This window comes from Spea bombifrons, chromosome 9, assembly GCF_027358695.1.
Source record: "Spea bombifrons isolate aSpeBom1 chromosome 9, aSpeBom1.2.pri, whole genome shotgun sequence".
In the NCBI taxonomy this organism is placed as follows: Eukaryota; Metazoa; Chordata; class Amphibia; order Anura; family Pelobatidae; genus Spea; species Spea bombifrons.
This window is the reverse complement of record NC_071095.1, coordinates 31,755,329-31,781,040: the sequence shown is the minus strand read 5'-3', so window position 1 is coordinate 31,781,040 and position 25,712 is coordinate 31,755,329. Positions and strand designations below refer to the sequence as shown.

Genomic DNA, 25,712 nt, shown 5'->3' with positions numbered 1-25,712 from the left:
CTCTACCGAAACGCTTTCGTCTGACGCCACGCCTCTCGGAGGCGGCACTAAATCGGTTTCCCTCCCAGTTTTGTTGCACTGTCTGTGGCAAAGCGATTTCCGTTGTGTTGTAGTAGTAGTTGGATAGGATAAAGCCCGTTTAGCCTATTGTCTGACAGGTGTTGGTTTCATCACTCTGTTGTTGGGCCTCTTGGTTTCACTTATCCCCTGGGGGTAGATAATTCCAGCGTTTCCCAGTCTTTTAGCTCCTGTGATATAATGACTATATTAACAAATATATAGGTCCCACCGGCTACTATATGCCAAAAAGGGCATAAAGGGAAAAAAATAAATTGCTTAAGTGGGAGGTTTTGGCCGGGGTTTTGGGAAAAGGGAACCGTATCTGTACCTCAGACAAATAATTACACACGTACTACTCTGAGAGAGAAGTCAAGTTTTTTTCCCGTGAGCTTCATTATTATGAGTGCGTATACTCATAATAGAGATGTAGCTAACGGCAACAAGAATGTCAAAGGAATGCAACAAAGTATTGGGGAGACACACCATTCTTATTGGGACAATGATGTCATGTTTACAGAGATCAAAAGCCTCACAGTTCCCATCACACATTATTTACAAACAGAAACCACCACTTCCACAGACAATGCAATACACATATTACCATTGTACATTTGCCTTTTAATGTGGGCTTCAAAAGACTACAATTGTACGTAAATGAAAGTCTCCTCCTTACCTTTCTGTGAGCATGGGAAATCAACTGGACAAATGCTGTTTGGTTAGGCCCAATTACTTTTAACTCCTTTTACATGTATAAATAACTGTAATATATATTTTTAATGTAATTATCGTAATCCCCAAGAACTTGTCTGCGCGATACCACGACATACGGTTGCCACACTATTTTATACCTTTGGCAAGTGAGCAAAACAAACACCTGAAGGCATGGAATTTGTTCTTGTTGAGCTATAACGGATGGTTCTTCTGGATGGAGGAGGTGGCGTTCAATGATGATATGTCATTTTGGACTGATGCATCAGGAACGGTGGGTTTTGGTTCTGTAAGGGTGTTTGGTTTTCAGCACCTAGCCGGACGGCTGGTTTGGGTCAAATCTGACAAAAAACATGACGCAGTTATTTTTTATTGTTGTGGGTGAAGTCTGGGGTAAGAGTTTTAGTAAAAAGGGAAAAGCAGAGGTTATGGCGAATCTGCCTCGCCCAACGCCCATAGTTTGTGAATGAGTGAGTGAACGAAGACTGTTTAAGGGGCACAGGTGACATAGGCAAGCTTCTTAGGGGTAGAGATGGCACAGCCAGGCTGTTTGGGGGCACAGACAAGCTGCTAGGGGCAAAGATGGCGCAGGCATGTGTATAGGAACAGATGGCATGGACAAGCTGTTTGGGTGCAAAGGTGGACCACTGAGACATGTTGTTTGTTAAGTTGAGAAGCCATGTGGCAATTTTAGCACTGGGATACTGTGATTTCTAGTTACACCACCTGGTGTGGTGTGTAGGCACATGAACTCAACCACACAATAAAATAAATGCTTTTTATTCCCATTCCAGCCCTGGTTGGGGGCCGTGACTAGGGGTAGAGATCAGACAATAAATAGCCCATTATTGAGTGAATGTGGGGATAGAAGGTGACTTCCTAGGATAATGAGCAGTACTAGGGTCAAGGATCCCCAAAACGGCTTGTATTACCAATGGCTAAACATGGCAAACAAACGATCAATCTTACTGAAATTTCTGCACTTTTGACATTTGGTTTCAACGGAGATTCGTACAAACAATTTTAGTTAAAAATAAAGATTGTATTAATCTGAATTCACAAGTCTAATATCACTTAGCCCCGCTCTGGGTCTAACAAAGAAGACTAATCCATGGCAACGTTTTGTATATCAAAATTTCTACCCACTCTTCTTGGTCTATGTTCCCAGTGTGTCATTTGTAAAAAAGACATTACTTCCTAAAATAGAGAATTTTATAGTGGACCAGGGAATTAGGGCCTGTCTCATTCCATGACAGGAGTTTCAAAGTGTCTTGGACCATAACCCAAGTAGGAGTGTGTTTGCAATAAGGCAAGGGTGATGTGGGAGTCCTGGCTGTGTTCCAGCCCTCAGCCCAGTGACTCCATTGTATATAAAGGAGAGGAGTGGGTTAAGTGGCCAGCAGAACCAACTTTGTCTGCAGTAGCATACCAATGCGTAATTATTATTTTTTTTTACTAAAAGCTTGTTGTAATATGCTTTTAGTATTCCACACTGGTAGCAACAGAATCAAGGAGGAGTGAGTACTCAACGATATTTATGGTAACAGTTATGCAATTTAATGACACTTAATCAGCAAGCAGGTTCTGTAACAGACTTAATAGGGCTTATAATATAGAAGGAAAGTCCAGGTAGTGAGCCTAGAGTAAAGTTATAGTACCTGAGGGTAATGAGAGGGAGAGTCCTGGTAGCTGTCTCTCAGAAGGGCTGTAGTGCAGTATTGCGAATGAGCTAGAAAGTAGCTAGGAGGCGGAACAAACGGAGCAGGTAAGTAGCAATATTTAAATATTTAAGGCGAAGGGGCGAACGGCGTTACGAGGGAACAAATCAGCAGGCAATCGGATAAACTTAAGTAGAAGCTAATTAGTCTGCGCGGTACACAATAAGCAGAACAGGGGGAATAAACAGGGATGAAGTCCAGAGGTCTGTAAACGGGGAATCAGTCAGCGCTGTACAATGAGCTGTAGGCAAAAGGGAAATCCTTACAGCAGTCCAGGTAAGTAACAGAGAAGATGATGCAGGGAGCTTCATTCAGGACAAGGAGATGGTTAAGCAGACAAGTCTTTAAGAAATACAGCTCCGGTCTGAGCGGTGGGGCCCTTCCTTGGATCACCTGTAGAAACAAGGTAAGCGTGCAGTGCCTTGAAGTGCCCAGAACCACTCCCTAAAATAGGTTTAAATAGGAAGTGATCATATTAGGTATTGATTACTTGAAGGAACAGTACCTATAATGTATAAACCATGACACTTGTGTAGAGAGTACAATACAGAACATCAAATTGGACATTTTCAGACCTGAGCATCAATAATGAACTTGTTCACATAATAAGTAGATCATACAATAAGCATACCTGGTAACTTTTGAGCTCCGGCTACCTGGAGCCTTCCCTTGCGGGACGTTAATGGGAGTTCCCGCTGACGTTAGTGGGCGGTCCCTGGTATGTGTGTGTGTGTTTGGGTGTCCGTGTGGCAGAGTCTGTCCTGGTATGAGTGTATTTGGGTGTCGGTTTGGCAAAGCCTGTCCTGGCACGAGTGTTTGGGTGTCGGTGTGGCAGAGCCTGTCCTGGTGTTTGTATTTCGTTACCTGTTGACTGGCACTTTACTTACTGAACGAATAAATTGAATCATTTCATTTTATCCAGAGATAAAACGCCCTTCTGAATTTGTCACTTCAGAGGACAAAACTTTCTAGCCCCAGAAATTAGGGAGAGGAAATTTTTTTTTTTTATTTACTCTATTTCAGTCTGCATATTAAAAAGGATTAGTGGCACTAAATTGTAGCTTCAGGTGTACGTGTATAATGGCGTTTTTTTAGTGTACTGATGTACTCCCACTCCCATCACATAAGATTCTATTTTATACTATTAGCCGAGCACTGATGTTCTCTTCGGTGCACATGGATGCCGAGGATATTAGATTCTGTCTATTCTGTGTATTTCTTTATTTCCATAAAAAGGCCCACCAAAATACTCAGCACCAGGCCCATGATGCTCTTAATCCGGCCCTGAATTCAGTGAATCTGGATACGTTGTGCTTGATTATACATGCACGTTTTTCAATGTCTTTTTTTTTTTTAGATTACCTTTTGTAAGGTAATTGGTTTTATTTGGAACTAAGGGGAAAATTAATAATGTAGTTGCATTTGTGCCATGGATTACTGCATTATGTATTTTTTGTAAGTATCGCTGGCTTTATAGTATACGGAATCAGAGCTCCCTATATGAGATTGATAGCTTGATAACACCTCCACTGTATGGTTTCAGGTTGAGGTATTTATATAATTTTCATAGTAAATTCCATAACAGTTTGTCAAAGGCAGATTTCTAATTCTTAGGACAAGTTCAGGTGCATCAGTTTCCTGTTATTGTGTCACTGACTTCCAATATTTGTTTGTGTAGCAAAGAATGCCCTAGCAAGCATTGCAGAACAATATTTCAGTCAAGCAAAACAACCAGACATATCAATCTACAACTATAATGACTCTGACCTTAACTCCTGGCTTTTAGGGTAATTGTTTTGCACGGATTTGTAAGAAAATCTTCTAAAACACTGTGATCTATGCCAAAAGGTTGAGCAACTAACACACCCTATATTTCCTATATTTAATTTTAACTTTTTTTTCCTATTCACCCAACTTAAGGCATTCAGAATAAATTCCACTAAAGAGGATGAGCATCTTGACAAAACAAATAATGTAGGATGAAATGAAGTAATTATCCAAATTATGTGACCAATATGTTATTTTTAGGTTAAAGCTTTTGACCCCAGGCTGTTTTTTTTATTTTTCGTACCCTTTGTGACCAATGTTGTTTTAACACTTTTGTAGTGCAAGTGTTTTGCTGTAATATATATTTCGTTTTCTTCAGATACTATTTGTTTGATCATATCATCTAATTTTCGATAAAAAAAGACAATTTGATGAAAAATTTAAAACACTTAATTTATTTGAAATAGATTCTACTATTTCTCCTGAGTATAGAAATACCCAATGTTTTGTATGTTTTTGTTTTTTACTATTTTCTGCAAGTTGTTGGGCAATAAATACAAGTAGTGCTATTTCGAAACCATTTTTTTCCCAAATCTGGTAATTCTGACCCATGTACTATTTTGGGTATCCTTGAAGCCGGCCAATGCAATTTACCCATCAAAAGACATATTTTTGAAAAATAAATATATATGTAATTGCTAAAAGGAATCACACTCCTACCATGCCTAGACAACCAGTACATGCTGGAACCAGGGTATGATATGAGTGCGAGTGCTGTGTGTGTATATATATATATATATATATATATATATATTAGGGCTGCAACTAACGATTATTTTAATAATCGATTAGTTGGCCGATTATTTTTTCGATTAATCGATTAATCGGATAAAAAAAAATGAATGTAAATTTTTCATTTATTTAAAATAATTTACTAAACAAATGATGTTAAATACAAACAGCAGAATAAAAAAACTTTGATAATACATTTCTTGTCTTTATTTCCCAACCAGCCCCCCAATATATGCACATTTGAGCCCAGGCTTGCTACGCTGCCTCCCAGACATGCCATGCTGCCCCCCCACATATGCCACGCTGCCTCCCACATATACCACACCACGCTGCCTCCCACATCTGCCACTCCACGCTGCCTCCCACATATGCCACTGCACGCTGCCTCCCACATCTGCCACTCCACGCTGCCTCCCACATATGCCACTGCACGCTGCCTCCCACATCTGCCACTCCACTCTACCCCCCACATGCCACTGTGCCTGATACGCCTTATACCCCCTGAAACACCACTCCATCCTCCCCAGACATTCCACCCTGCCCTCCCCACATATGCCACGCCATGCTGCCTCCCACATCTGCCACTCCACAATGCCTCCCACATATGCCACGCTGCCTCCCACATCTGCCACTCCACGCTGCCTCCCACATCTGCCACTGTGCCTGATACGCCTTATATCCCCACTCCATCCTCCCCAGACATGCCACCCTGCCTCCCAGACATGCCACTTCTCTACCCCCAGATATGCCACTCTACCCCCGATATGCCTTATACACCCTGATACACCACTCCGTCCTCCCCAGACATGCCACACTGCCCTCCCCACATATGCCTTATATACTGTATATGCCTTATACCCCCAGATATGTCACTTCACTGCCCCCAGGATTTAGATTCCCCTAAATTAACCCTAAACTCCCCATTAACCATAACTGCCCCTAAATTAACCCTTAACACCCCCTTAACCACAGCATCCCCTAAATTAACCCTAAAGACCCCATCAACCACAGCATCCCCTAAATTAACCCTAAACACACCATTAACCACAACTGCCTCAAATTAACCCCAAACACCCCATTAACCACAGCTGCTCCTAAATTAACCCTAAACACCCTATTAACATAACTGCCCCTAAATTAACCCTAAACACCCAATTAACCATAACTGCCCCTAAATTAACCCTAAACACCCCACTAACCATAACTGCCCCTAAATTAACCCCAACCTCCCCTAACTTTCAGTAGCCCAAATATATATATATATATATATATATATATATATATATATACATATACTTACAGTTAGATGAGTGTCACAGCCATGTGGTTCTGGCCTGGAGAAGGAAGGGGCGGGGCCAGTTGTCACAGTGATTACAGGGAGGGGTAGTAAGTAGGAGCTGCTGCTGTGAGACGGTGAGTCAGACTAAACGGATTATATAATGAGGGGGATTTTTCAGAGCGTTTGCTCTGAAAAAACCCTCATTTTATAATCGATAATAATCGATTCAACTAATCGATAATGAAATTCGTTGTCAACGAATTTCATTATCGATTATTATCGATTTTATCGATTAGTTGTTGCAGCCCTAATATATATATATATATATATATATATATAATCTCTACCACCCCCCTTCTCTTATACCATCACTTGTTTTAAGTTGTAACCTCTATCATGTTGATTAGTATTGCTTCAGACCTGATCAAGGGAGGATAACTCTCGAAAGCTTGTCTTTTTTAGATTATGTTAGTCCAATAAAAAAGGTATCGCCGCATACTCTGCAATACTCTATTTTTTGACATCGTGTCTACTGGACTAATACGGCTTCACCCTTTTACATTATATATATATATATATATATATATATATATATATATACACACACACACATTTTGTTATTGATTTTTTGACCAATTTTGTTTTAAATAGGTGGGGGGTCATTTTCGGTTTCGGCCAAGTGAATGCTGAATTTTCGGTTTCGGTCCAGAATTTTTATTTCTGTGCATCCCTGCTGTGTCAAATAGCTGCATAAGTCACTTCTATGATGGGGCTACTGATAACTCCATTGTCCAATGTGCTCTACTGAGAACACTGCAACCGACGCCGTTAATAAGATAGTTATATGATAGCTATTTACTGCATAAATGACATCTCAACTGGCAAAATAGCGGCGAACAGCAAAACTACGTATTTTTTATAAACCCTGTGCTTACATCTCTGAATTAATGGTGGCAAATAGAAAACTGTAAAATCCTTCCTACTGCTGCATTCGCAGCTGCTCTCTTGATTACGTACCTACCTTTTTATCAGTCATCACAAGCACGTCATCATTACATGCTCATCAAAGCGCGCAACATTCCCATGTAACAACAAATCAACACACACCGAATTACAGTTATGTTAGATGTAACAAAATACCTCATTAAAAGCTCAGCACACTTTATTGCAAGCATCACCATAGGCACATGAAAGTATGCCTCATCTCAACCACAGCACATCCTAGTCTTTAGCTCTATCTAAGTATGAAAGGAGCATCTGTTAATTGGTTAAAAAATACACCATGGCAGTTCAAAATAAAAGTCAGATACAAAGTTACCTAAAATTATCTTCAATTTATTCAGATTGGTTTTCTCTCCAGATAGTAAAAGAAAGATGTGTCTCTTTTTATACATATATACAAATTCAGATATAAAAATAGACAACGCATAGTAAAGAGGAAAAAAGGGCTTTGCATTGTTCAGATTCTCGCAAATTCGATTTACTACTACATGAAATGGTGGTTAACTATATAAAATGTAGGTTTGCAAATTACATGTGGGGATTAAAATGACTGCTATTTTGCAAATGGCCCTTCTTGCAGCATATTTGTTAATATTTGACTGAAATTTGTCTCCTTTTACAGAAGTTAGCTTCCGTTCTTCATGTGTCAGATAAACTGGAAGCAGGGTTTTGCACAAATGACGAGGTAAGAGACTAAATCTAGGACTTTGCCAATGATTACTGACTGTTAATAGATTTATTTAAAGGGTACTGTATGAGTCAACAAATCTATGCAGCAGATTTTTGATCCAATGAAAAACAAACATAAGAAAGGCAAATGAACATGGTGGTTATTAACGACACAGTAGGTGAAGTTGCATGCGTCATCCAGCAATACGCTCCTTGTATGGAACAACTATTTTCCTTTTCAATACCCAGTTTACTGGCAGTGAAGACAGCGCAAGCAGCTACAGTAAGGTTTAATATGATTTTATATGGGAAGGACCTCTGTTGCCCATGAGGCATCATTGCAATATAGTTTTTGTCTGGACATTTTTTCAGCTCCCAAGATTATATGTGGTAAGTAGCAGTACATTTGTAAGCCAGACATAACTCAGATCCAAAAATGTTGATGGTGATTTTTGGAAGGCAAAGATTTAACTGGTTCTGAACAGTTTACGGCAAATTATATCATGTAAATTCTGGAAGCGTTTGAAACCACTTAAAGCAAATTTTGGCCAATGAAGATATAGCAAAACCCTTCCTTCTTTTATCGAATATACAAATGGTTGAAACTACCTAGCACCTGGAGTACTGGGACCTTTGCAGTGTCTTCTTGTAGGGTCTTCTGCTGTAGATCCAATTGGATTCATTATTTTTGCACTAGCTGGAACAATGTTCCCTTTGCCTAAAGGGGAACTAATCGGCGAGGATGTGTTGAGTGGGCCAAAATCAGATATCCCAGAAGGTCGTAACAGAGAAGTCTGAAGAGGACTAGTAGATGGGAGACCTACAAAAACCAACGAATATGAAATTATGAGTTATGTCAACTCTAGATCACATCAGATCCTATAAGATATTCATTGTTACTGTATCTTGTTCTCTTTCTGCTAACAGTGTATCGAAATATAAATTGTAACCCCTTGAGGACCATTTCTTTAACCATGTTTGCACTAAATGTGCCTTTGCTTCAACTCTGATTGCCCACCAACTCATTTACTGCACCCCCACACATTATGCACAATGTATAAATACATTATATATACACCATCATTTAGTATGAAAAATATCTAATAAAGTGAGGAAAATTAGAAAAAATAGTAAACATTTTCACCTATAAAATCTATATATGAAAGAAAAAACCTGTGTATTTAGGCATTGGTCCTGTTTTTGAAAACACCACATGTGTCTGTTATTTTCATTTATTTTGGCACTTATAAGATTAAATATAAATGAGGTGCATCGCTGTTGCTAAACAAAACTTATTAAAGATGTGGTATGCTGGAAGTTATGCCCCAATAGCTGCCAGAAAAAGAAAAACTCCTAAACAAAAGCCGACATCCCAAAGTATTTTACTAGGGGCATTTTAACACTTTTGTTTTAATCATTTCAGCACCAGTTAGTCCTAAACATTGCAGTACTTTTTTTTTCATTTTTAACAAACCCATTCTATCCAGTTTTTTCTGGGTATGTGAAATTACTAAAACGACGTGTGATTTGTACGTGGGGGCATTTTTTTTTTTTTTTTTTTTTTTTTTTTACATTACAGAACCAATAAGCCCACTAGGGCATGACGTACCTGTTACGTTACCGGACGCAGAGGGGTTAAATCAAGCCTGTATGTGAAATGATTTTCATACATGCATTTGCTGCTTATTGTCTTATAAAATAAAGCTTACTGAAAAGGATAAATTTAGTAAAGTATTTTAATATGTATATGTTTTCCTTCAAGACTGGTGATCTTGAAAGTTGTTAACCAGTACAAAGAGCTTAACTTTGTAACACCAATATGTTGAAAAATGTTACAACAAACAAACAGTTAATGAGTTCCCTAGAGAGAGAAACAATTAAGTGTAATTCTTATTTGCCCCAAAATAATGGGATATGTAACCAATTCATCATACAGATCTATGTCATAAAACATGGAAATAATGGGGTTTAATTAAAAAAGTGATTCAGGTTGACAGTTTTGGAAATCATAGTAACAAACCTGCTCTCAGAGATCTTGGATGCTACCACTCCAATGTAATTCAGTAAAGCAATAGGTATTATCTATTGGTTGTATGTACAACTGGGTGGAATGTGAAATTGTGGAGTCACAACTAGATTTGTGTTATTGCATGAAAGCAATATTACCTTTTGGTACACTGTACCCATATGCTGCATAAGCTGCAGCAGAAGCTGCCGCTGCCCCAGCCATTGCACCGGCTATAGCTGCTGCACTGCCTGCAGTGGACTTGCGGTTCCGTGACTTGGTCCCTTTTGAGTTTATCCCACCACTCTTGGGACGTCCTCTGCTTCTACTTGAATTTGCACGTCCACTACTCGTTTCTAGGCTGGACATTCCTGTTTAATAAACAAAACAGAGGGTGGTAACCAAACATTTTATTGGATATTCTAGGCATTGATCTATTTAGTATACCCTGGTAAACCATCTCCATAGTGTACACAATAATAAATCTAAATTAATAGAAAAATTAACATTAATAACAATGATTGGATCGGCACTTGCTCTTATAAACACTCACACCTAAGCTTAGGGAGCCATTATTGCGATTACTGAAGGTTAAAAGAAAACAAGAACAAGTGACTACCGTATCGGCCCGAACATAGGCCGCACCACCCCACGCTTTGGGGGGGGGGGTGCAGCAATGCAAATGTGAATGCAGTAATGAAGAAAACAGAAAACCTCAATCGACAACACTCACCATTCACAGTGTCTGAAACAGATCCGGTGACTGAAGCTGGGGAGTTGGTTCCCCGGGATTGCTGTGCTGATGAGGAAGGATCGTCCACTATAACCAGCATGTCATTACTGCTCTCGTCTGGTGCAATAGATCCAGTGTGGAGTTCACTGCTAATTGATATCTGTTCACAGACAGGAATGCACTTTTTTTTTTTTTTTTTTACAAAATATAATGGTACATCATAAATAAATATCTACCACCAAAATAAACTTTTTGGGCAAAATAAAATTCACATGCATATAGATTTACTTAACCATCTACAGATAATAGTTCTACTAGCATAAGTTTTCGATATTGTATGTGTGGTGTAAACTACAAGCATCTACCTAGTGGACTTTTACGCATGTAGTTGCTTCTATAATCCCTTCAGCATTGTCAAAGAATGCACAGCACAACCTAACCAAAACATTTTTTTTTAAAAACTTCTGGAACTGATGACTTCAACTGGAACACACACATTAGAAAATGGTTAGGCAACATTATTCACTAATTAGTTACACTAAATATTTTGATACTGAAGGTTTACCTGTTCTTTTTTTGTTCTGGGGAAATACTAAGATAAGATAAAACTGTTATTTAAGATAAAACTTGTGTTTAGAAAATTACATACATAGCTTGGAATATATTTATAGCGTTGACCTCAAGCAGATTAATGCTCACCTCACTGAAGGGGCTTGGCACAGCTGAGTCTACACTGATAAAGGAATCCTCACCATCAGCTGAAAGGTTGGAGTTATCAGCTGACGGAACAAAAGGGATCACAAGATTAATGCCTTCTCTCTTCCTCCTCCCATCAATCTCATCCTCTTTCTTCTTCTGCAAAACAAAACCCCAAAACAAATTCTAAAGGTACTGTTATTCATTGTTGAGAATTTTATTTAAAAAAATGAATTTGTTTAGTGTTGCAGAAACATAAATCATCAACCTATTTTCTATGCAATAGTAAAATGTAAAAAAAAAAACCACAAAAAACTTGTGAAATGTATAGCTCAATTATTTATATCTAGCCGATTCTTGATAATTTCTTTTGTGACCATTCCAAACAGGGAAGAGGTTATCAATAATGACCACCAAAATTCACTAATGCACAATAAGTATAAGGCAACGTGTCAGAGTAACATCACCATGAATGGCAGGACCCGAGGTTTGTGAGCAGAACATTGTTCAAAGCATCACACTGCCTCCCCTGCCTTGCTTTTTTGTATCCTGGTGCATGCGTTCTCCAGGTAAGTAAGGCACACACGACCATCCACATGATGTATGTATGTTTAGTGTAGAGCTGCCCCTGGCCATCATCATTAAACTTCAACATACTACTTAATTCCAATACAAAGAGGTGGGCTACAAAATTAATAAAAGAAACGGAACACATTAGTTATGAAGAAGGGTTAATTAATTTAAATCTGTTTAGTTTAGAGAAACGGCGCCTCAGAGGGGATAGGATAACATTATATAAATATATTCGGGGCCAATACAAACCATTGTGTGCAAATCTATTCATAAACAAGACTATGCACAGGACACGTGGTCACGCATTTAGACTGGAAGAAAGGAGATTTAGTCTAAGGCAGAGGAAAGGTTTTTTTTACAGTAAGGACAATAATATAGAATTTTCTGCCTGCAGAGGTAGTTTTATCAGAGTCTGTACGGACGTTTAAACAGCAACTGGATAAATACTTGCAAAGACATAATATTCAGAGATATCATTTTTAAACTATGAGGAAACAGCTTCTTGATCCAAGGAGATATCGGACTGCCATTCTGGGGTCAAGAAATTGTTTTTTTCCCTAGTTTGTTGAAAAGAGCTACAAGCGTGTCTTTTTTCCGCCTATGTAACTATGTAACAACCATTTGCTCTCAACCACCATACTCATAACCTCCAAAGCCTAATCTCAAAACTTTAGCTAGTAGCTATAAAGATTGCATTGGAAAGCTCATCTATGCAAGTTTTTAATCCTCACTGGCACAAATGCTAACCAGCTAGCTGTTAGAGAGTGGTAAGTGCTCTAGCAGAATTTCTCAATGACCCAAAAATGGTGACATTTGTGAAAATGCTGTAAGCACTTGCTTAAACAGCATAGGGCATTTGATGCAACATGCCTTTGAAAAATTAGTCTTACCTATATTTCAACTATATGAACATATTTCAGGTTTAGATCTATCTGCCCACATAAGAGTCATAACCAACTAACAAAAAACTTTTGTTAAAATAAAATAGAATGGCTTTTGTATTATAACCTTTTCTGCATATTTCTCCCTTTTGCGTTTGCGCTCCTTCACTCTGTTTGTCTCCTCCAGTTGCCGCTTCTCTTCTTGTCGTTGACGTACTACGGGGAGAGACAACACAAACGGGTCTGAACAATAGCTTCTTTTTTTCTGAGAAATTTAGAAGCAAGCGAATAATAAAAATAAAAGACAAATGGAACAAGGGGCATAGCAACAAAATAACATTTATAAAAATGCCCTCTGGAATTTGCATTTGGTCTCTACAGATAACTGACTAATCTATTTGTTGGGTATTTGTAATAATATTGGTGTGATTGATTTTAAATCATACATACATTTTTTTTCTAGCTCCTCGTCATCCAGTAGCAGGCTGACCACTTCTTTTGGTTTAAGAGTGTCTGGTTTAAAGTTTCCACCCGATATCACTACTCGTTGGATCTACAGCACACAAGAAGAATAAACAAACAGTTATCCATGTTTTGTCAAACTTTATCTTGACTTGCATTCCATTGTTATAGTATTCAAAATACACAGGAAAATAGCTAAAAAATTGTCTAAAAAAATGAGAACAAAATCAGATTTCACTTCACAACCCTGATTTATTTGTATAAATAAAAACAATCCAGTGCTATCATATTTAAGTTTCACAAAGAGAAAATCTGTCTTTGTCCTGTCTTTACAAAAAGACTCCACAGTGTACAAAGAACTACTTTGAGCTTATTATGCAAACTTTGTAAAAGATGTCAGAATTTCCTTGTTACGGTTTCTCACCTCACTCTTTTCCTTTGCCCTCTGTAAGATTCGCTCCTCTATGGTACCCTTACAAATAAGTCTGTACACAGTGACCTGTTTGGTCTGGCCCAAACGATGAGCCCGGTCCATGGCCTGCTGGTCAACAGTCGGATTCCAATCACTGTCATAAAAAATGACCTGTACAAAAGAAAAGCGTTCGCAAAATGAGTCGTCGCAGCAGTAGAAACCGTAGCAGAGTATCCACAACTACATTTAAAGAAAACCTGAAATACTTTACCCTCCTACAAACAAAATAGTTTATTGGAAGTAGGTCCAATTATACAGTACAATTTAAATAACACCATTATAAAAAATAACCTTCGGTTATAGGGAAATTGTAAGCGGATACTTACTGTATCTGCGGCAGTGAGATTAATACCTAATCCTCCAGCTCTTGTGCTAAGCAGGAAAACAAAGATGTCCGTCCTGAAACAAAGCAATAAAAACGGGTCTTTTTTTTCTTCTTCAAAATGTTAACATAAATATGTTTTCAACAACTAACGGATCAACCAGGTGATCTTAAAGTATTAGGATAAATAATGAAACCTTTGTCACAATGATAATAAAGTTTCACATTGCAATATGCAATACATATATATGCACATATATATGCACAGACACACACACACTAAGGTTTAAAAGTTTGGGGACACTTATGAGTTCCCTTTTTGACAGAAAATCTTTATTTTCCATTAAAATAACATCAGATTGATCCGATATACAGTGTAGGCATTGTTAATGTTGTAAGTGACTATTGTAGCCAGTTTAAAGGAATATCTTCATAGGTGTACAGAGGACCTTTATCAGCAACCATCAGTCCTGTGTTCCGATGGTCACAGTGTGTTTGCTGACCCAAGTTTAGGTTTTAAAGGCAATGTACAAAGTGTTTGCGCAGCAATCTTGAAGGCTTTAATTAGCAGGAAGCATCCTTCCAAACAGATGATGTTTTCATATAACAAACAGCATTGTAATCAATTTCTATAGACATGTATGCTGAAAACCATTGTATACATGATATTTAAATACAGACAATTAACTACGGTTAATTTTGTAATTACTGATAACTTATTTTTTCCATCTCATTTATCTTAAGATGTGCCAGACTTTGTAGCGTTGTGGGTAACTGTATTAATTTCCTGAGTGTAATCTACAATTGTAGTAATGTGACCAATACATGGCGCTCACACCCCTGCTACTAAGAAGTCCATACATTAACGCACACAGACAAGGTTGGAACACTTCAACCAGACCATAATAACTTTAATAGCTGTCACTTTGCAAAACCATGGGGAGCAAACCCTATACAATACTTCCTTATGTCCCAAAGTATATAAAGTACCATGAGTGCAGCACCTCCAGCCTATCCATCGCCTGTTCTGATATGTCTGGGTGTAAGAGTGCGCGTTAAGCATTTGCTCCCCACTCGCCAAAAATGTCATGAAATATGGCCCCCTTTCCGTGCCCTATTTTTCATGGAAATTATAGAATTCTATGGGCACCTCTAACTTTATTATATTTGGGATCACTAACACTAAAGTAAAAAAGCTGGGGAGTTTTTTGTATAGACCAAAGTATTCTCGATATTTGCCTTCACTTGTTTGTGATCAAGGAGGTACTAATATGTCATGAAAAGATGCCCCTAGAGGACATCACTCCAGCGTCACTATTGTGAGCACTAACAAGGACCATACTAACATACTAGAAGACGCATACAACTTACATGTATACTAGGATGTTACTTTGAATGAAATACATAGCGCCAACAGTTTAGAAAATGTATAAGCAAAAGGTATGTGAAGCTTTATACATATGAACGAGAATTTCACATTTGTCTTCTGAATATTACATCTCAACTGATTATAATATTATCATATTATAATAATAGTGACAGGCTGGTGATGGTGGCATTATGTAAATGTGTGGTTTTATCTGTGTATACTAGGCTTTGCTGACTTTTCAGTGTCTTATTTGTTGTAATTTTTGGGGCGACAATCTTACAAATAACTTATATTTTAACCTATGGAAATAAGATATACATGACACCCATCTAGCTACTTTTATAATGTGGTACAAAAAAAAAAAACCCATTAGTTCCAAACCAAATAGAAAAACATATGGAAATTAAATGGCATTGTTAAGAGCCCCCATCCACTCAATAAATGTATGCAAAAGATGAGGCTGTACATACACACAGATCACATACACAGGGACAGTACACAATACAATGAAGTTTACACATAAGAAGGGGTAAAATATCATATTTTTGCTGCAGAAACAAAATATAGGCAAATTAGTTACAGGTTCACCACCTTCATCATTCTGGCTAAAGGCGCAGCAGCTGCAATTCCCAAAAGTCAGGATTACATTAACAAAATTAACATACCTGCTCTGGAAGTCAGCGACCATATCTCGTCTCTCAGAAATCTTGGACGAGCCATCCAGTCGCATGTACGTGTGCTTCCTGTATACCATGTACTCCTACAGAGACAGCAGGAAAATCGGTTACAAAGATAGTTCAGGACTTAAAACAAAACCAATTGTGTAGCAATTTCGTGGGAATTAGAATGGAGAACGCCTTACAATATTGTCTCTCTGAGCTCAGATATAGTGTCTTAGTCACAAGGAAACATACTTATGTTGTTATTCAGAATTGCAAAGACCAACAAATTGCTTGAAAATGTTATCTGTCGTAAGGCCAAGCAAACGTCAATGATTCAACCTCTCCATAGCTGCACTAACCTCTTTCCATCAAGGTATACACCTGCAAAATAATTCTTCCTTAACCAAGCCAAAATTGTCCCATTTGCGTTCCAAAAGCATGACAAAACGTACGCATGCAGGTCATTGGAGACAAAACAGTAATGTATGTGCAAAAACATGCATGTGGGGTGTGACAGAATGACCTGTCATACAAGGCCCCAAGGTAGTCAGAGATGGCTCCAGCCTGGCTGCCAAATATTCAGTAGGCTATATCAGTCTATGTTTTACAACAATACACTGTTCATTCCTGCTGTACTCAGTTCAAGGTAGTTGTGTCTACTTATTGCACATATCCTAGGCCAAGGGTGTCCAACCTGCGGCCCTCCAACTGCTGCAGGACCACATCTCCCATACTCCTCTGCCAGCCATTGAGCTGAAAGAACATTATGGGACATGTAGTCCTGCAGCAGCTGGAGGGCCGCGGGTTGGACACCCCTGTGCCTAGGCAATGAATCCAAAGCAGCATTGCAAAATGTGTTTTCCAAATTCCACTTAGACACCTTTTAATACTACACTATGGCTGCCACAATTAATGGAAAATCCCTGGCATGTGAGGTTTACACACACTCGGGAGAGCTTTAAAACTCTTTATATATATTTGAATACGGTTAAAAAATGAAAGCCCTGAAAAGAACTATATATCTTGTGTGGGGACCCAAAACGAAAAGCAAGGAAATCACAGCTGAAGAAGAAAGCAGAAATGTAGAACGTGCCATTTTCCTCGAGTATGAGAAGCCTTTTCATTTGTGGCAGCAGAGTGAATAAAGGAAGCGGGATTTTTGCAGTTTACCTCTAACAAGTCTATCATCCGGGTCATCTGCGAGTAAATGAGCACTCTGTGTCCTTGGGATTTCAGGTGTGTCAGAAGCATATCCAGGGCATACAGCTTCCCGCTGTCTGTGATTAAACTCTCTTTGTCTGCAAGCAGTGAAGATGACATTATGACAAAATACCATTACAGATTATTTTTGCAGACAGAACGGAAAACAATTTAAGTTTAGATTTATAAGAAGAAGTAAAACATTTTGTTGGATTTTCACTGTGATATTGCAGGACTTATTTACAATTTCTTTTTTTTAGATTAAAAGCACACCACCACAAATTCGATGTGCCTCTCATTCATAGGAGGTCAGAATGCTTGGTGTGTACATCTTTGCTATGCAGAAAATAAAATGTGTTTTCAAATTGGCATAAACTGTTTTGTGCAAGGTAAATAATTTGTGCAGGTCACAACATCACCCAGCAGCATCTTCAAGATTTGCTTTTGGAGAGCACCCAAGATGCCACTTCAATGGATGGAGAGACACTAAATCACCGCTGAATCAGATTATCATTTTTATTTGAAGTAAAATATGTTTAAGAACTTTAATATATGTATTTAATTTACGCCATTAAAACTAAGTTCAAATATTCTGTCCCAAGTTGAACTTTATACAGAGAGGGCTTGAAGGACATGACATCCAAGTGACCTATTGTTTTAAATTGTAAGGTATTTTAGGTACTTTTTATGTAATAAATCCACTCTACTTTTTCTCCATTCCTCTATTTGATAATTGGGACTGGAGGAATGAGACATCTCATATGTGACACAGAAGCCTGAGAAGTACAACTGACGTCACTGAATACAGCGAGTGCAATACATCTATTATCTATATATGCATATTCCTGATGAAGACTTTTATACTTTTATACAATACTTTGCTATGCACTTTGTTGCCTCTTTTTCTCATTGTGATCTCTTATGAAGGAGAACTGATCCTGCTACACGAGCGGAGAAGTTTGGAGCGTTTACTTTTTATCACACACAAAGTCTTTTTACGGTCAGATAATCTTTAGTGTACATCTTCACTTCTATACTTCTCTTCTAGTTATGAGGCACTAGGGATGTTTGTGCTGCTCATACACACAGGCTCTGTAATTCTGATTCCATCACCTACCTGGGATTCTAACATACGACCAGCCGTGCTGGGGTCTGATTGCAACCAAACCACCAGGGCTCGATGGAAAAAACTGCAAATGTCTCTCTGTCCAGTTAGCAGAATGTTCTGGGGAACCAAACATAGCACAGTGCCAGCTAATAAGGCATCTTCCATCTCTGAAAGCCTGCCGCTCACACTCGGCACTCCTGTCATTGCAGTAGGTGTCTATTGGTGCAGCAGTGACCTGTAATAAGAAAATAAAAATATGTCTAGACTATCTTTATTTGCCGTACACGCTTAAAGATTCTGGGGTCTCCTGGATGCTGGTATTTTAGCTACAGGGAATCTGTGGTTTGCCATGGTGACTCTTCTCATCTTTGAAGCTACGGGAGCTTTTCTGAGTGTGAGACATTCTGTATTCATTTCATTCTTTGACTTCACTCATTCTTTGACTTAATTTTTTCATTACGCGTATAACCATTTGTTACATTTGAGCTATATTTCATTAGACTACGGAATTTGGTAATTTGGTTTAAACTTTTTAAATGCCGGCTTAGTGCTTTGGGAGGCTTTAAAGTATCATCCTATCGACACATCTCCAAAGCTTATTGGCTGGCACAATGTGTACGCGACTACTTTCCATTTCTGTTTTTTCTTTGATGACTTTAGGTAGAATGGTGAAACATCCCTGGTAAAGAATTGTAAGCGGTCATCGAAAGGGAAGCGTAAGGTAACAAAAAAGGAAGCAAGTACTGTACTTACCAGAGGTGAGGCAATGCATAATGAAGAGGGGAATTCTGTAATCTGGCACTGTAGAAATTGACACTGACCGGATTTTTCCCCGTATATCCTATGGTCTGTAAATCCATAAACTGGCTTGCAATATTGGGTGAAAACAAATTCCTAAAGAAGCAAAGAAAATATTCAGAAGATAATCAACGATGGGCAGGTAACAGGTAAAGGGTCATACATTCTAATTTTTTTTTTATTTTTATTTTTTTTTTAAGAGCCCCAGGGGTGCTAATTTGTTTCCATTATATCATCCAATACATAAAATTTTTAGTAAAATGTAAAAGTTGAGTGAGTCAAAGTAAATATTTACAAAAACTAGACAGCGCAGGGAAATCTAGTTAGTGACAAACAGGCCTGCCCCATGCAGCTGATTCTACAGTGCCTTCCAAAGTTAGTCTAACAAAAAAAGAAAATAGTTTTCACATCCACGTTGCAGTTTCCCAATGTTTATTTTTCTGAGTGAACATATGAAAGAACAAAATACAGTAACCCCCCCCCCCCGAGTACAGCAATATATGTCATGTTTCTCAGATATTGTGGACTCAAAACCGGAACGTGAGCATTTGAATTTTTAAACCTTTTAAAATATTTTTTTATCAGATTGACAGGTTTAGGCTGCTGACATTGATCAGGGAGACCGATCAATAATCTGTGACTTAAAACGTCACTGACAAGTGATTAGGTAATAATTAAGTATTTTCTATTAATAATTTGTGGGGGGGTTTTTTCATTATTACCTTAGATGACCCCTCTCTCTTTCTAGGGCAGGGTCATCCAGGGGCTGCTATAATGATCAGATCACTCCTATTGGCCAGGAATGATCTGATAATCATCAGCCCACTTCTGATTGGGCTGATGATTATCTTCTTTTATTCAAAGAGGACATGGCACATACGGAACATGGAATGTAAACAAGCCACATCAAGATACAAAATAATAGTCGTACAGCCGTATCGAGTACTGTATAACAATCTAGATTATAGACACGGAAAACACATGATAGGATCAAGTTGAGTTCAGGTGCGAAGTGGTGGGGACATTACCAGCAGCAGTGCCAATGTGCAATTCTCAATCGCTTGTAGCGGCACTAGTACCCTCCTTATTATTGGGATCAGAAAGCTGTTGTCCAGCTTTTTCCTTACTGGCCCAGTAGTTGCTTTCACGCCCATCCACCAGTGTCCAAACAGAGAAGGTATTCGCTGACAGGAAGCACACTCAACCCCCTGAGAACACAAGCTCTCCTCACACCTGAGCTTCTTCAAAATGAGGTTACCCAGCACTCAATATTCAAAGTGAGTGAGGCTCTAGTGCTGCTACTCTTACCTTGGGGGACTAAACATTTGAATTTCAGTAACACAAGGAGGGTGCATGCGCGTATCCGCCAGTGCCCGTCTGGCAAGGTCTAGAGCCCTCCTGCTGCTTCACTCTCACTGTCCTTCCTCTGGGGGATCAACTACTTTAATTTTAGTAATATTGAGGCAATTCAGGCATGCACCAAGGGGCTGCATGTGCCCATTGCCTGCATGCCCAGGCCTTGGACCATACTGCTGCTGCTCCTTTCTCATTGTACATATTCTGGGGGATTATTTAAAAAAAAAACAGTAATATTGGGGAAATCCAGTCCTGCTAGATGTTCCTGCCCAGCACCTTCATGACTTTCCTTATTCTGGGGAATTCATTTATGTTCAATTCTCTTTTTACTTCTACTACTGCTGCTCCTACTGTCCTACCCACTTTCTTACTCTAGGGATAAATTAATCAAAATGGACCACTTTTGGGGAAATTCAGTCCCATAACACACTGCTGGATGTATGTATCCGCTGGTGCAGTGCAATATCAAGTCGGGCTCTCTTTTTACACCTTACAGTCTAATTTATATGGTCACATACCTCAATAGTATATTAAGACACAGATAATGCTATGACCGCTTTGTTACAACAACAAAAAAGGCAATAGATAAATGACTATTTTACCTGAAGTATAGTGGAACAGTGAATATTGGGGAAGCAAAGGGAGTAGTCCATAAGCAGCAATAAATCTGTGTTGGCAAGGTATGGAGATGTGGCACCGGAATCGCCCCTCTCATCCCATAATCGTGAATGGTTGATCCTGTATGAAGCTTTTAGCGACAAGAAAAGTGCTAACCATCTGCAAGAGAACATAAAAGGTACATTCATTAGACAAAAAAAAATTCCAAAAGTTGTTACAGGCTTCTTTCGCCCCTTCTACACTATTATAAAATACCAACCTATTGAGCTCAGTAAATACTAAACAATTGATTCTATGGGAGTTAGTTTTACAGTACAGTAACTTTTCCTTAAGTTCCGCTGCTGCCTTAAAGAATGACAGCTGGTAAGCTTGCGAGCAGGGCTCTCTCTCCAGCAAATGTATCGGTTTGTCTTAGTCTGTCAATTCTTGTCTTGTCATACCCCTTGAATATATGTATTGTATTAAGCTCTGCGTAATGTATTGTATTGTATTAAGCTACCGCTCAAAAGGCACTGACTACCGCAATAAATCAGCCAACCACATAAAAATTGGTATACTGCTCTCTTTAAACTTACTACTTAAACATATAGGAAATGAATTAGGCTCCTAAATTGTATTTTTGGTAAATGCTACATTAGTTTTGCTTTGACTGGGTGTGGTGGTATTATTTAAAATATTTCTGTTAATTTAGGCTCGGATTACAAAGAACATGAGCAGATATTTGCGATGCGCTCCGGAAGGAAATAATGCGAGATTCCTTGTTTTACGCGTATTGAAAATAATAAAATCGTATTAAAAATAAAATAATAAATTCAAAATCAAGATGCCTCTAAAGGGCTTGATTGTTGATACCTGAACAACTACTTACAACATAAATTAAATCACATGAATTAAACATAGAAAAACAACATGTAAGTGAGGCTGGCACACATATGTGAATACAAAATTTGTATTTATATATAATCTTGAGCAGTTTCCTCTAGGTGACATATATACGTATTGTCACACCTAGCAATGCATGCCAAGTAAGTTTTTGTTTAGGGCTGCAACTAACAATTATTTTCATAATAGATTAGTTGGCAGATACATTTTTAGATGAATTGATTAATTGGATAAAATTTATGTAAATTTTTTGTTTATTTAAAATAATTTAATGAACAAACTGGGTGTTAAAAACAAACAGCAGACTAATGATTGGATTTTGTGCATTTCTCTAATCACCTTATTTTACTATGACATCAAAATAAAAGCTATATTATAATACAAACAACTCACACACAATATTTATCAAACTAGGCTTTAATACCTAGAAAAGCTTTACTAGTAAATATTAATTTACATGCGGGGGGGTTTGGTCCAGAGCATTTGCAAATACGAGCAAATGCCGTAATACCAAAACTAACATTTCTTAAAATGCATAGAAACAATATACATAATTTATAGTTTCTAACCCCACTAATATGTTCCAAAATATATTCTGTCTGTGTCCTTGCAGGCCTACATTTCAGATACTACAAGGGCATTGGGGAATATGAACTATTTTAGAACACTACATAAAATATAGACTAATTCCCCAGACTTCGGAATTGAAGACTTGCATTTTTATAGCAAGGTGGAACATCATTTTTGGATAAAGCAAATACACTGGAAAGGATTAAAGAAAAACAAAACACAATGAGGTAAAGATCTCCACGGCATTCATGAACCAGCCTCCAATGAAATTGCTTCCGATCTCTCACCGTAATCCCATTCTCACACGAGCCTTTTGAATATAACAATCCTGCTTCCTATCTTGTAGAATTCATTCACTCATCACCCTCTGGGGGGAATTGCTACCCTCATGCGCATTATCAGTTATATATTTCTCCCGCATATTTGTTTAAGATTGGAATTGTGAGGTGAGCTATACAAGTAACTCTTGACTTATGTTGGGTTAAATTGTAAATTGAAAATATAGGCCAAATTCACATATCATTACATGTACTGTACAGTTGTGGCCAGAAGTTTTGAGAATGACACAAGTCTTCACAAAGTTTGCTGCTTCAGTGTTCTTAGGTATTTGTGCCAGATGTTACTACTGTATACTGAAGTATAATTACAAGCACTTTGTAAGTGTCAAAGGCTTTTATTGACAATTACATTACGTTTACGGAGAGAGAGTCAATATTTGCAGTGTTGACTCCTCGTTTTCAAGGTCTCCCTGTCAATTAACTTCTGGGCCACATTCTGACTGATAGCAGCCCATTCTTGCATAAACAATGCTTGGAGATTCTCACAGTTTTTTTTGTCCCCCTGCCTCTTGAAGATTGTTTCCCGGCCATGGGTGAACAATTTCGATCACTTTTGCAATTAGGCAAGGTGCTCCATCGTGGAAAAGGCATTGTTCGTCATGGCAAAGGGGGACTTTGCAATTGATTGGAATTCATCTGATCAGTCTTCATAACATTCTGGCAGCAGACTTTGTGAAAATTAACATGCGTCATTCTCAAAACTTTTGGCCACGGCTGTACACGTATCATTTTTAAGCAGTCAAGTCAATATAATGAATGTGCATTACAATCATAAACTCAAAATATTGTAAGTTGAACCATCATAAAACAGTTTTATTCTCACCTGGCTAGGTGGCCTTGTAACATGATATTTCTGATCTCTGAAGGAGAGATGTTTATGAAACGGAGAAAAGAGAAGCAGCTTTCTCTGTCTGATCCTGGAAAATAAAAACAAGACAATATAGATAATATCATGACCAAAAATATTAAATTCTTTGTTAGCCTTCCTTTGAATGCTTATTTCGGTAACAATCATCAAACTCTGAACTTCCACTGCATATCCAATGTGAAAAGGCAAGATATGGAGGGTGGAAGTGGAATACTACAGTGTCCCGTTGCACTACATTACCTATTAGATTTCCCCCAAGCTTCTCTTATAACATTAAATCATTATCAGTTAATGATTAGCATTATTAGGTTAAACAAAGTGCTCATTGCCCTTTAACTCTGAAGTAAATATGATCACCAGTGTACATGCACGCAACATGTGCTTGAGATAATGTCATTAATTTTTTTCTACAAAAACAAAATATCAGCATACAGATCCTCACCATTTCTGTGGAAGAGGGATTGCTGGATATGGTCTGGTGCAAACGGCGAAAGAACAACATTGATCCACCTGAAGTGAACACATATACAAAATAGATGCTCAGTAAATGTAAAAATGTGTATTCTGGTCTTTCAAAGTATTGCTTTACAAACAATCCAGATAAAATGACACTTTTCAGAAACCGATAAGAATGCAATTTTTATAACTTAATGTTATACATGAAACATCACATCTGTCTAGTCAGTCATAATAGAATATGCATTGTGCATACTAATTTTCATCTGACAAGAATACCATTTTCCATGAGTTTGGGAAGTCTCCCACATGCCTTTTGGCAAACTGCAAACGTGTTTGCTTTTTGTAGACTTTAAGCAATGCCTTTTTTCTGTCCACTCTTCCGTAAAGCCGAGCTTTGTGGAGCATACGGCCTAAAGTGGTCCTGCAAGCTTCGCTGTGGAGCTTTGCAGCTTCTTCAGGTCTATCTTTGGTCTCTTTGTTGCCTCTCTAATTAATGCTCTCCTTGCCTGGTCTGCGTGTTTTGGTGGGCAGCCATTTCAAGGCAGGTTTGTTGTGTTACTATAGTCAATCCATATCTTAATAGTGGATTTAATGGTGCTTCGTGGGATGTTCAAAGTTTTGTGTGTATATATATATATATATATATATATATATATATATATATATATATATATATATATATATATATATATATATATATATATATATATATATATATATATATATATATATAGCCCAACCCTCATCGCTTGGTGGTGCCCCTTGCTCAGTGGTGTTGCAGACTCTGGGGCCTTTTGGAACAGGTGTATATACACTGAGATCAGGTGGACTGCAATTGGTTGCCTGAGACCTTACTTAGGGGCTTCATAGCAGGAGGTGAATACATCTGCACACTGTTTTCCGTTTTTTTATTTTTTAGAATATGTCCGTTACATGAAATCCAAATAAAAATAAATTTTTATTCCGGTATTGTAGTATTTTTTACTACAAATGTATGCATAGCTGTAACACCTTAGCATACATTTGTAGTAAAAAATAGCTACAGCCAATACTTATTCATTAACAAAGGATTAAAAATGAAATAAAACCTTAGATTCTGATTAAAATATGTCCAGATACCGTTAAAGCTTATTGGAGTGCGCTACCAAAAATGTTTAAGCACGACACATTTCAATAACATTGATTTTATCTACTTACCGTATGCTAGAACTGTTGAAATTCTGGATGTTTCCATTGCGATAAAGAAACTTAGACATCTGGTATGGTCTTAAACGGCAGTGAAATGGGGACCAAGTCTCCTGACGTTCAAAAAGCTCAGAATGGTTACATACCTGGATAAAAGCAA

General features: G+C 38.1%; 1 protein-coding gene across 1 annotated transcript in view; it reads right to left on the bottom strand.

Moving 5' to 3' along the window:
* Positions 1-8,047: 8,047 nt before the first annotated feature.
* Positions 8,048-25,712, bottom strand: part of INO80 (INO80 complex ATPase subunit) — a 43,822-nt gene continuing 26,157 nt past the window's right edge. Inside the window, exons 21-36 of the mRNA XM_053474508.1 lie at positions 25,565-25,698; positions 24,351-24,418; positions 23,864-23,957; positions 21,235-21,409; positions 19,232-19,372; positions 18,488-18,713; positions 17,341-17,468; positions 16,174-16,268; positions 14,144-14,216; positions 13,770-13,928; positions 13,334-13,436; positions 13,011-13,099; positions 11,433-11,588; positions 10,734-10,893; positions 10,162-10,371; positions 8,048-8,815 (exon numbers count right to left, since the gene is read on the bottom strand). Of these exons, the coding sequence (XP_053330483.1) occupies positions 8,601-8,815; positions 10,162-10,371; positions 10,734-10,893; positions 11,433-11,588; positions 13,011-13,099; positions 13,334-13,436; positions 13,770-13,928; positions 14,144-14,216; positions 16,174-16,268; positions 17,341-17,468; positions 18,488-18,713; positions 19,232-19,372; positions 21,235-21,409; positions 23,864-23,957; positions 24,351-24,418; positions 25,565-25,698 (2,226 nt within the window). The 3' untranslated portion in view covers positions 8,048-8,600. The remainder of the gene's footprint in view (positions 8,816-10,161; positions 10,372-10,733; positions 10,894-11,432; positions 11,589-13,010; positions 13,100-13,333; positions 13,437-13,769; positions 13,929-14,143; positions 14,217-16,173; positions 16,269-17,340; positions 17,469-18,487; positions 18,714-19,231; positions 19,373-21,234; positions 21,410-23,863; positions 23,958-24,350; positions 24,419-25,564; positions 25,699-25,712) is intronic.